The 13,523-nt window shown below is 35.5% G+C and overlaps 1 protein-coding gene across 1 annotated transcript; it reads left to right on the forward strand.

Moving 5' to 3' along the window:
- The first annotated feature begins 282 nt into the window (after nt 1–282).
- TEX36 (testis expressed 36) lies at nt 283–13,071 on the forward strand. Its single transcript, XM_032224974.1, is given in 6 exon segments — nt 283–333; nt 4,427–4,558; nt 10,903–10,945; nt 10,948–10,983; nt 12,759–12,884; nt 12,887–13,071. Coding segments are annotated over 6 exon segments (573 nt in total).
- The last annotated feature ends 452 nt before the right edge of the window (nt 13,072–13,523 follow it).

Here is a 13,523-nt window from a genome sequence, read left to right on the forward strand (position 1 = left end):
AACTACCTCAAGAAGAAAAGTAAGGAGACGCAGAAGCAATTTCCCGCCTTTTTTTCAACGGTCGGGAAAGCCATTCGGAGCGCTGGACGCAACAGAAGGAGGGGGGGGGATTCCCTCAGCGTGACGCAGAAGCAAGGAACTTGGCAACGGTAGCCGTGGCAACCAGAACTGCCTCCTGCACCTTTTGCTCTGGGCGACCCTTCCTTCTGGTTCCCTGGCGAAATTAACCCGCCCACACGCGAGGAGTCCTTATCGGAGGGGCTCGGCCTCAGCTTCCTCACCATGCCGAAAGGGAACCGGGCCAATCCGAGCACCATCCGGGACGGTACCTGGGTAAGGAAGGTGGCAACGGTCAGGCTCAGAGTCCGGCTCGCTTGGTCGATTTGGCACGTGGAGGCAAGGAAGAGCCCACGCCTGAAGGAGAGGCGGTCCGCGGGAAAGAAAAAGGCGTCATAGTTTCCGATCTAGGGCTACCAAACGTTGCTTCGTCCAAGGAAAGACGCCTGTGTTTCGCCCTTCGTTTCTTTTTAATCCCGGCCTCTGTGGTATAAATACAGAGAGATTCCCGTCTTTTGCACGAAAGCACTAAAAGCACTCCCTCTTCTTAGCCAAGTATTGCCCCGTGTCTCCTTGTGCGATTTAAGGAAAATAATTTCAAACCTTATGAAACAGAATTATAATTTGCACAGCACACGCCTGGGTGGAATAGATTAAAAGTTTAAAAATTAATATGGAAATAATCTTGTCCTCTTCTCTTGAGTGTGACCAAGAGCTTGTGCGTGAAAAAAGTTACAATATCTTGGAGGAAGTGACCCTTTTTTGTTCATCCTAGTTTTGTCACACCAGATTTGTAAGAGAAGAAGAGCAAGCTAGTAAATGTTGCTCTGACTGCTTGGAGGAAAGGGGGCAGAAGAATAAGGAATAATTTGAAATATATTGAGTATAACACTTGCAGTCTAACGTATACACAAATATTTATCTACCCTAGTATTACTGATGTCTGTGCAAAATGTTACCAATTAACAGCATCCCCCTCCAAAAATGGTTTCTTAAACAATTCTTCATTTTTATTTGAAGAAAGTATGATTGTGATATAGAAGCATTATATATAACAGTAATGCTTTTCTTTGTATACAATGTAGCATTTCCCTCCATCCTTTTCCACCCTCCAATTTATTTTTCCCTTCTTCATGCAATCTTACCTAATTTGCTTCCCCCCCCCTCTTTTTTCCCCTTTTGGCAAGAGAATGGCTCATTACCTTGGTCTAATGGGGGTATATGATACAATAGAAGCAGTAACTGTTATTGTTATGAAATGCCAAATTGCTCTTGTGCTTTAATAAGGAATAGTGTTAATATAGATTATTTGTTTCATATTGAATGTACAGAGCTATTGTTCTACATCATGCAAAGTAAAACTTACTTATGAAAGCTCTTGTTGAAAATATGTACAATGCAATCATGCTAGAGATATACTTTATTATGTTTCCTTTTCACTTTTAATTTGGCCTTAATAGCAACCCTCCTTGTCAAATATGCTTGCCTTTTATTCTTATGAATTGTCTTTTTTTTATTCCTATGATAATACTTAATTGGTTATGTACTGCACTAAGGGATAATTTGTTCAACATTATTTCATTGAGTAAAATTGGCTGAATTCACACATTTTACATTGCTTTTTGTTCTTTGCTGTTCTCATAGTTCTCTTTGAGAATCTCATCAAATCTGCCTATCCACATCTTTATGAATCTTCCATTCCATTCTCTTTGTTCATGTATTTGTTTTGCAAACCTCATTTATTCTCTCTGTATGACCAAACTGCTTTAATGTACTTCCTTTATACTAGTCAAGCACTTTTGTATTTAATCCACATTCATTCAGTACCCATTAATTCTCAAGCTTCTTGTTTTATCCTGCACACTTAATTACCATATCCCAACTATATTTTTATGTTTCTTTTGATACATATTTTTTATGTTTTTTTCTGACACACTCAACTTCTAGATAACATTCCCACAAAGTGGCACACAAACATTCCCACAAAGTGGCACACAAAGCCGTTTTGTTTCTTTCGACTTTCATTCATGTCTTATGAGTTAACGGTTATTATCTATGCCTTTCTACCAGTTTTGCACATATTAATGTCTCAGTCAATATTTGATGCCAGTTATGCCTTCCAGCTTCCACTGTTCAGTTCCATTGCTAGGTAACTAGATCCTCAGTTGCTCTGAACTCTTGCAAACAAACAACAGATTGGTGTATAACAAGTCTTCCCTCTTCTGTAACTAACTCATGAATGAAGCTGCTGACCTGGCATGTATAATTGAAATAAAGCCGTCATGCATAAGGTCTGGCTATCTGAAGGAATTGTCTCTCTCCCGTTTCTGCCCTCTAAGATCTGACCGAGAAGGTGTGCCTATCCCTTAAATAATGTCATTTGAAGGGACCTAAGAAGTGCACCGTCTCTGTGACAATACCTCTTTTTTGGATTATTTCCCCCACCCAGAGGTTTAGATTCCATTCAAGCCTTAAGTGCTTTTTTAAAAACAGATTTTCCCATGCAAACTGAGGGGGAGTTTGCCCATTGGCACACAGCGTGTTTCAATTATGGTATGTCTGTTTAGTCCTTTATGTACATTATACTTCTTGTTTTGTTTGTAGGTATTGTAACTGTTTTTAATTTGTACATTGAATCAATATTGAGTTGGGCAGCATTATAAATCTAAATTATAATATGTATTTTCTATCTATTTTCCATTTTTAAGAAACTCAATGTTAACATAGTATAGAAATTCATGTGGAGTCCTTGATCCTCTTCAGAGCTTGTGTTTGTTTATTTATTTATTTATTTATTAGACTTATATACCGCTTCATAGGGCTTTCAGCCCTCTCTAAGCGGTTTACAAATTTTTTAGCAAATTGAGTCAGCAACTTGCCCCCACAGTCCGGGTCTTCATTTCACCCACCTCGGAAGGATGGAAGGCTGAGTCAACCCTGAGCCAGTGAGATTTGAACTGCTGAACTGCAGATCACAGTCAGCTAAAGTGGCCTGCAGTACTGCACCCTAACCACTGCGCCATCTCAGCTCAAGTGTTTGCTTGCAGATGTTTCATTAACCTAATAGTTAACATCCTCAGTTTTAGTGAGTGTAAAATTTACTCCCTATTTATCTGCAGTAGCTTGCCTACCAGTTGGTGGAGGTGTGGTTTTCTCCTTAGTAGTTCTTTGATCAGGCTTTCTGCTTGATTGCTTTTCTGATATTAATCTGTGCTTGTCTGGCTGTTAGTTACTATAGAATATATTTTCTGATTTTTGTTTCATTCTTAGTTTATTGTCTCTTTTTAATGGTGTTCTATAGTTGACTTTGTCCATGTGTTGTAAGTTTAAGTTTTGATCATGTCATCTGACTATTTGTTGTTCATTGATGATCTGCTGGTCTTCAGTCTGTATGTCCTACATAGTGGCAGTGGTTCACCGAATGCGCGCTCAACAAAAGCGCGACCGACAAAATTGCGGCGAGAATGAGCGCAGAAGCGCACCGACAACAGCACGCTGACAAAAGCGCGCCTTCAACAAACAAGTAAAACCGCGAGTTCTAAACCTAAACCTAAACCTAAACCTAACCCTTACCTTAACTGAAATCCCTAAACCTAACCCTGAACGTAACCCTTACCTTAACTGAAATTGCGCTTTTGTGGGCGCGGTTTTGTTGGCGTGTTGTTGTGGGCGCATTTATGATGTCTTGGTTTTCTCGCCGCGGTTTCGTCAGCACGCTTTAGTCGTGCGCGCATTTGTCGGGTCACAAGTGGCAGTTACAGTTCTTACTCTGTTGTAGATGACCCCTCCCTTCTCCGTGTCCTTTGCGCTTCTCCTCCCTATCCTCCCTATCTTTTACTTGTACTTTTAAATTTATTGTTATATCATTTTAATGTCTACTGGCTTTAACATTTGTACCTTGCTGAGAGTCGGGATGAGCCCACCCTTTGCTCCAGCTCATGTCTTATAGGGGATATGAAAGAAGCCCCCAATTGGGCTTCCTCCAGACAACGATGATGTCACCGGATAATCCTTTCAATCTGGAAGTGCCTTGGTGCTTCCAACATGAAGTTGATATGACCTCCCCAGATGAGATGGGTGGCACATAGATCAAATAATTTTGTTCAAATCCAACCAACCAAGGTGTGTGTGTGTGTGTGTGTGTGTGTGTGTGTGTGTATGTAAAATATATTAATTTTTATATATCATGTAACTTGGAAAATAGAAATTATTTATGTTATTTTTATAAAGTGAAAATAGAATGAGATTTTGCTTCTATATAGGGCCTCTAGGTGTTGCTGTAATACAAACAATAAAATACAGACTATAGAATCTCTTGTTCATTTTTTAAGTATTGAATTGTATAGATTATTTTGTTTGTGTTTTGCAGTTCAAACAGTGTGAAAACTTGCAAATATATCCAGAATCTCTTACAGCTACAATGCAAAAGCAGATATTTAATATAGATGACAATTGTCAAACTGGAAAAAATGTGCCACAGATGTACAAAGAACGTGAGAAAGTAAGTATTTTTTCTATTTTTTACGATACTCCAGGTAACCACAAATACGAATCTAAGTTTGTTTTACATTTTTAAATTTCTCAATTTTAATTTGTAGCTAAGCTAGTACTGTTATAGTAACAGACGAGTGTTTTCTCAGGCTGTTTGTTTCTGACTTTAACAGAATTGCAGGTACATTATAATCTAATTTGGAATTTCAAAACCAATGCAGGATTTTTCAGATTGGTTGCAGTCCCTGGGCTGTTGTGAGCACTTCAGTCTCCCCTCCCTCCCTCCCTCCCTCCCTCTCTCCCTCCCCCCTCTCCCTCTCCCCCCTCTCCCTCTCCCTTCCTCCCTCCCTCTTCTTAGCTAATCAGACTTCCAAAGGCAAAGTGGGTGCACTATCAAAACTTGCTCTGAGTTGTCTAGACATTCCTTTAGGGGGTTTACAGAAACACCTAGCAAAATCCAGAGTGAATATCCAAAACTACAAATCTCAGCAATTTCATTTGTTATGTAGTTTTAATCACATGGCATCACACAAATATTTATCATGGGGGAAGGCACCGAGGTACAGCGAAATTGATAAATCTATTAAATGTATAATTATTTTTAGCTGCTGAATAAGCACTTGCCAGTAAAATGTAGTGAAATTGTCTTTATTTCAATGCTACATTCCTGTTTATTCAGAATTTTCATGACCTAAAGTCATTTCCCTGTGCCTTTTAACAAATACAGTAAATTAAAATAAAACTACCATAATCTGGCTTCTTTTATAATGTACCTTAGTGATATTAATATTCCATTCATTTGTTAGAAGAATACAAATTAAAGGCATTTTCTTCATATAAACTGTCCTTACATTCTATGAAAGTGTAAGGACAGTTTATATAGACATTATATGTCTATATAGACATTTGCTAAGCAAACATGTCTGTCTTTTCTCAGACGCATGGTCTATAGATAAGTATGGTCTGACCTGATCACTGACACATGGTGCAGCACTTTTTGATATGAACATTACAAATTCCTTTATATTTCTTCAACTTCTCTAAGGAGCCAGAAATTCTAGGTTCAGAACACTTAATCAAGGTCACCATAGGCTCAACACTAATCCCTTCATAACATCAAAAAAATGAGGGAGAAGCAAAGACACAAAAATGCTTCAGGCTCTTGATAAAATTATTATGTTTTAGATAGTATACAAATCCATCCTGAAGAGGTTTTATTTCTTCAAAACTTTTTATACAGCACAGCTTCTAACAAAAACTGATATGGAATTTATAGGAGGAATTTTGAAATTAGCCCTTGAGGAAGGATTTGTGTCTGAAATGTGCTAGATAGTAATGAAATGATTTTATAGCACCTGGAGTTTTTTTTTATTGTTCTTACAGAGCCCTAAAGCTTTAGCTTAGCTGTCTATTCTAATAAAAAATGGAAGTTTACTTTGCTTTCTATTTATACCCAAAGCAGAAAAAGATTATTTTATATAGACTGATAGAGTATGCATGTGTTTATATCAAAGTATGGCACCTACTTCTTTGCTTCGCGGCATATCTGATGATAACTAGCATGTTGATCAATAGGCTTAATCACTCTTTTTTTAACTCCTCCTGAATCCTGGTGTGGATAACAACCTTAGATGTCTCTGTGCATAATTGGTTTGTACACAGAAACCAGGAATTAACTAATAATTAACTAACCATGGATGGAGCCATAAATATAAGCCGTACTTCTTGGCAGGTGTTGTGGTATAAAAATGACCAAGTGGCATGTATCACAACTCTGCTTTATTCCCACTAGTTATTCCAAATTCCTTTTCATTTATGTATGCATGCCATTTTTTAGCTGCTCTTCAGCCTAAACCCTCACAATAGCTTTCAGAATTGAAAAAAGAAAATAGGACAATGTCTAACAGACACAATTGCAAATCAGATATTTCAATAGACTGAAAGTAACATGTAGGTTGATATAACATATCCTATAGATGTCTATTCATTTCACATGTCTTAATCCCAAAAAGGAATAATAGATTTGCAGTATAAACTATTTGGTTAGGTTTGGTTAAATAATAAATTTGTTACCTCATGCCAAAAAGAAAAGAAAAAGAATGGCAGTCAAAATTCCTTGGAACAGACAGGGTGCCACTACTGAAAAGGTTTTATCTCCAATGACTTACTCAATGTTCACACAACATGATAATCCGAAAGTGAAGAAACTACATTGTGATTTAATTCATTGTATGAATCCAGCCATTACGTATTATGAAACCATGGATTTTAGCTTAATGGTGTGAACTTATTCAAAGTCAGTTATGGTTAAGTAACCTAGGACTCAGTACAGTGTATGAACTTTTCATTCATTTTGATCAATGTAATGTCTTGTGGTATGTTTTCATGGAGAAGGGGATTTTTTTTTTGTGGGAAGGAGACATTTTTAATCTAATATCTGAGTGTTTTTGTAATCTGGTAGCTGTTCTGCTTGTAGTAATTGCAAGCACACTTTATACATATTAAGTAATAAAGGAAAAGGTAGGCAATTCCTGTGAAAATTGTTTGGGTTACACTTTATTGGTTTATCAAATCTATTAGGAATGGTATTTGATTGCTGCAACATAATTGTATTTATGTTATAAAATCCACTTCCTTGTGTTTTAAATCCATTGTTTCTTGTCCTATGTCCTGGAACAAAACTGAACAATTCTGTCCCATCTTTTAAATGACAGCCTTTCAGATATTTGAAAACAGTTTTCATGTTCTGCAGTCTTCTGTTCTCCATGCTCTACATATCCAATTGCTCCACTTGATCCTTAGGATTTCTCTCCAGTCTCTTTATCTCATTCTCTTTTCCCTTTGCATATTAGTCAACGCCCTTCCTAAAATGTGCCCAGAACAGGATGCAATAAACTAAATGTGATGTCATCAAAGCAAGATAGGGAAGAATTATGACTTGACTGAGGCTTGGACTCAGTATATTTCTCTTGAAGCATCTTAGAATTGCTTTTGCTTTTTGGAAGCTCATGTTCAACTAAAGATGTATCAAGGCAGCCAGATGTTTACTTCATGTATTGCTGCTTACTGGTAGTTTGATCCCTTCCCATTTTATACTTATGATTTGGATTTTCCCTACTTAAATGTATAACTTTGTATTTGTCCCTTTTAAATTTCATTTTATTGAATTCCACCCATTATTTTATTTTATAAATTATAAGATTTATAATTTTAACATTTAAGATTCTCCTGGGTTGTGATACTGTCTTCTAGGGTATTTATTATCTCACTTCAATTTTGGTATTGTCTGTAGATGTTACAGTCATATTTTTAACCCTGATGATCCTACCTCTGAGCTCTGAAGTACACACTTGACACTTTCATATAATAATTAGTAATGGTTTTTAAAAGTAACTGAATCTAACACACTTGTTCTTTTATAAGGATATGCTACAGTTTATTAATTGGCAATAGGAAATACTTAACAGTAGGAAAGAAAAATGCAGATTTTCAAAAGGTTTTTTTCATGGCTTTCTCTTTTTTATAGCGTTTCATAAATTACAAACAGTTAAAACTATATATTGGTTTCAAGAAATATTAGTTTCCATTATTTATAGTGTTAAATCTGATACACTTCTGAGAGGAGTTGAGCAAGATCAGTCTATGTCAATCTTTGGGGACAAATTTACATATACAGAGATTTTTTTAAATGCAGCTGAAATATAAGCTACAAATTAAAACTGCTAATTGTGTGTGCTTCCATTGCTATTCAGTACAGAATTCAAATCCTATTATGAGATTTTTAATATCTATAATACAGGGCCATATATACTTCGGATGGCAAGCAGGATAACCAGAATGGAATGCATTTTTTAGATTGTGTATAGAACGGGATATTAAAGACAATGTCTTTTTCCCCCTGAGATTTTAATTTTTTCCCCTAGATTCTGACATGGAAAGTTTTCAATCTAGAGATTGCAGAAATGTTTATTGATCTGGGATCATTTAAACTAAAGAAACAGAAGCATCTTCCCTATGGCATATATATCTGAACACTGTTGGCTGGAATTATATGAACCTTTCATGTCTGCGAAATTGGAACTTAATTTCCTTTGTGAAGTATATAGAGCATATTCACTGAATTGTAAAAAAGCAAGCATATGGGGAGTGAGATGAAAGATGAGATGAAAGACCTGATCAATTATTGACCTCTTGACTGAAATAGCAGCAATTAAGTAATAACAATCCTGTTATTAATGATGCTTGGAACAAACTATATAATTACTCTAAAATAATACATCAGTATGTAGTGCTGAGTGAAATAACCAAGGAAGAAATTGGTCTTTTGTAAAAAGATACAGAGCTTTTTCAAAGATTACATGCAATCAAGATAACATCAAGCTACACCTTTTTCAATTTAGGGAGTAATAGGTATATTAAATATATGAAACAGAAAAATTTCTGGTCTTGATAGCTATCTTGAGTGATATAAGACATATCTTGACCTTCTTGCACTCCTATATTGCTGGAGATTTTATTATTTAATGTATTTATTATTGCTGGAGTACAATTTTCCCAATTTAATACAAGTTGTTGCCGGAATTTCTACAGTAAACTTGGGATGTGGATTACAAAAAAAAAGGTTTTTAGTTGTCTATTGTGCCATCTGGTTTTTTATAAAGGATGAAAAAGCTCAGAGAATATTATTGATATTTTAGTTACACATTCAAAGAAAAGTCAATCCACAATTTCATTGGTTGCAGAAAGGACTTTGGGTATGGTAAAGATAAGGTTTTTGGACAAGCTTAGATCAGATATGGATCTCCATTTTTATTAATTGGTTTACAGAGGAAGAGTTGAATCTGTCATTTGTACTTCTCCAACTGTATTGTTCGGGTGCAACAACTCAACCCAACCCGACAGACTTCAACGGATAGTTAGGACTGCAGAAAAAACAATTGCAACCAGCCTGCTTTCCACTGAGGTCCTGTATAGTGCACAAGCCAGAAAGAGGGCTGAAAAAATATCTACAAACCTCTCACATCCAAGGCATAAACTATTCCAACTCCATGTAGTAGGGCTGTATTATATTATTTTCTCCTATTACTTTCTACTATGGGTATCTTACTGAATTGTTATAGTACTTTGTGATTTGTATAGACATTGAGAGCTTATGCATCGGAGACAAATTCCTTGTATGTCCAATCCCACTTGGGAAATAAAGAATATTGTATATTGTGCAATGCCCTTTATATGTTTAATTTGATACTGGATCCATTAACCTGTCTGAAGGACATTCTGAGAATTAAAATTGCTGAATAAATAAAATTATGAAATTTAATGATATATCACAGTGAATTGTCCAATCAATTGTAGTAACTGTCCTAAACATAGAAGATATACACACAGAGAAAGAGAAATATTGTATTACATATATACATATACACATATACATACATACATGTATGTATATATGTATGTATATTAATTAGCATATTAATTAGCTCAGTGGTACCAATTCTTTAAAGAAGGACCACCCAAGCTTTTACAGAACTTTTCTTTCAAGTAATGCCAACGGTTTATTTGGGGAGAAGATAGAGGCTTACGAACTGTACTATTTTTATGCATCTGTAATAATTTGAATGTGGAAAAACAGAAAAATAGTAACAGAAAATTAGAAATGTATTGTTCTAAGTGTTTGTTGTCCTTTAGTTCTTAACACAATCCTGAGAAGATTTAGATAAATTTCCTTTCTGCTCTATATTCTGTTTATAATTTGAACACCTAAAATTATTGTTTATTTTAGGTAAATACACTGCTTGGTTATTTAATTTTATGATTCTAAAATAAGAATATTGACATTATTAGGGTCTTGTTGAAAAATAGGGAATGTGTTGACTTTGTTTCAAAGAAAACTAGAGTTTTCTTTGCTTTTGTTTAGTGAGGAGAACAAAACCTAGGAGATGGCAAATAATAAAATATAGCATGAATCCATGTTTTCTAGATTTGGGGCTTAATCCTTTTAAATACATGTTCTGCCATTTAATATACAGTATCAGGATTGATTTAATTACGAGTTTCTCTTGAAGTTCAGTTTTTATTAGCAGTGGACTCAGAAGTAAGCCTCTAAAAGATAACTTGAAATTATTTTAGTAATTTGTTCCCATAAATATAAAGTGATTAATTCAATAACACTGCATGCTTAAGATTAGATGAAATTAAATTCTGTTATTAATATAGTATATATTCTTTACTAATAGAAACAGTGGATTTATATCACATATTTATACATGCATGTCATTTTAATTTGTGTAGAATATGAAAGCTATGTTCCTGCTGAATTAATGCACAAGACTTTTTTTCATTTTCTTTTAGAAACCAGTAAATACATTTCCATTTTCAATCCATGACAATAGACATAGTTATTGACTATGGGAGAGTATTTAGATTGTGTAAGTATTCTGTTTTAATGATATTTCTTAAGAACAATTTTTAATAATTCTCTGTAATATATGTAATATAATCTTTAGATTCATTCTGTATTACAGAATTTCCTTCTAAGCTAAATCACAAAACTGATGACTGCTTATTTAATTTTTTTGTCAGTTATAACACGTAACTAAACTGATAATATATCAACTTATAGGCTATTAATTAGGTATATTAATAGTATTTATTATTTAGTAAGGCAATTCATATTTCCCCCAAATTTGGGACCTATTAGAGCAGGCCAGTCAAACTGGCGGGCCGCGAGCCAGATGCATCATGCGTAGGCCATGCCCGCCCCGGCTCTGCAAAGGCAAAACGATACGTCACGTGACGTGATCGAGTTTGACCCCCATGTACTATACAATCTTTATTTAGTTCTTGAAAATGTAGAGACTTATATATACAGGTAGTCCTCAATTTATGACCACAATTCAGCCCAAAATTTATGTTGCTAAGTGAGACATTTGTTAAGTGAGTTTGCCCATTTTACAACTTTTCTTGCCCCATTTATTAAGTGAATCACTGCATTGACTAATTACTAAATTACTAACATGGTTAAGTGAATCTGGTTTACCCATTGACTTTGCTTGTCAAAAGGTTACAAAAATGGATTACATGACTCCAGGACACTGCAACCATCATAAGTGAGAGTCAGTTGTCAAGCATTGGAATGTAAATCATGTGACCATGGGCATGCTGCAATGGTCATAAGTGTGAAAAATGGTCATAAGTCACTTTTTCCAGTGCTGTTGTAACTTTGAAAAGTCACTAAATGAACTGTTGTAAGTCGAGGACTACCTGTATTATCAAAAAAAAATTCGACATGTATAGGATGGATCTAAGATCATCCATCCAGAAGTTGTTCTTTATGCCTGTAATACTTATCATATTTTTTCGGAGTATAAAACGCACCAAGGTTTTGAAGAGACAAATTAAAAAAAAAAAAGTTTTTGCACTCTGCAAACCTCTCAAAAACAGCCTGTTTTTTATGAAAATGGGCCCGTTTTTCTCCAAAAAAAAAAAAAAAAGGGGCATGAATACCCCTTAAGAGGCTTGTAGAGTGTTCCGGGGTGGGGGGCAAAACAAGCAAAACGGCCCCGTTTTTCGCAAAAACGGGCCAGGTTTTGTTTTAAAAAAAGAGCATTAGGAAGCTTATAAAATTCTCTCGGGGGCTGGGGGGGGGCAAAATTGAGCAAAAAACAACCCGTTTTTTAGTCATTTCTGCCCCTCCCCAGCCCCCAGGAGCTCTCTGAAAGCCTCCTACAAGCTATGCATGGCTATTTTGGTGAAGGGGACGGGGTTTCAGGAGGCAAAAAAACAAATGCTGTATTCAGTGTATAAGACACACCCTTCAGCCTCTTTTTGAGGGGAAAAGGTGCATCTTATACTCCAAAAAATACAGTACAAAGTCAACTTCAATTAGAAACAGATACATATTAAAAATCTTTTCATTAATGAATGAAGGAATTACACTTCTCTTTTGCGCTTAAGGAAAACAGATTGGTCTTGCCAAGATACTGCATGTTTTTATGAAGTCCACACTTCTACTGCAGTGAGGTTGCAAAAGCTTACTTTTGCTATGTAGCAGATGAGAATAAGTTTCAGAAATAGTTTGCAAGTTAATTATCAAAATGCTAGCCAAGATCTTTTAGTAAAGCCTTTCCTGGTGGTTTGCTAACATAATACCGAACATGCTATCTAAAATAAATGCCTTCTCATTCCTTTTAGGGACTAGGAGTAAGGAAAATTTCAAGACAAGCGTCAACACTATTCGCAAAACTACTATTTTTTGGCCCATGAACAGATTCCGAGCAGCAATGCCTACCATTCCATTTATCAGTCTTCATTTGTCCAATATCCAGATATTAAAAGTCCATTCTCGGTCGCTTTCCTAAAAGCCACGTCGATAAATGCATGGCTCTACATTCTGCACCTAAGAATGATTACATGTGGTTTTCAAAATTTAACACTGGTTCTAACCATCTAGCACCTACAGAGGCTACTAAAAGCTCAGAACCTGAAAATCTTTCAACTGCTGAAGAAGAAATAAAATAATTGTTCAGGTTTTCATAGTAGTGAAGCATATTTCATGTAGGACTGAAAAATACTTTAAAAAAAACAACACAAGGGATCCAATCTTTCTTTGGAATGATTTCCAGAACTTAAATGGCCTTAACGTCATGGCAATTGGATGAGTGGTTGTATTCATACACTTTATTTTCTTAAAAGATCAATGCTGCCGTAGGAAAAGGAAACTTTTTAATGTTGCTTTGAATATACATTTAGTTTTCCTGTCTCAAGTTAAATATTAAAATGTTTCACTTTTTATTGTGACATCAGCTAGTTACTTCTATAAATTAACTACTGTATGGTAACAATCTGCTTGTATGTACTAAATGGTGACTATTCATTTGTCATTGCCATCTTATTATGAAAAACGGTGCTAGACGGTGGGATTCAGAAAAATTTACTACTGGTTCTGTGGCCGTGGATGGTGAGCATGATGT

This window comes from Thamnophis elegans, chromosome 10 (assembly GCF_009769535.1).
Source record: "Thamnophis elegans isolate rThaEle1 chromosome 10, rThaEle1.pri, whole genome shotgun sequence".
Lineage (NCBI taxonomy): Eukaryota > Metazoa > Chordata > Lepidosauria > Squamata > Colubridae > Thamnophis > Thamnophis elegans.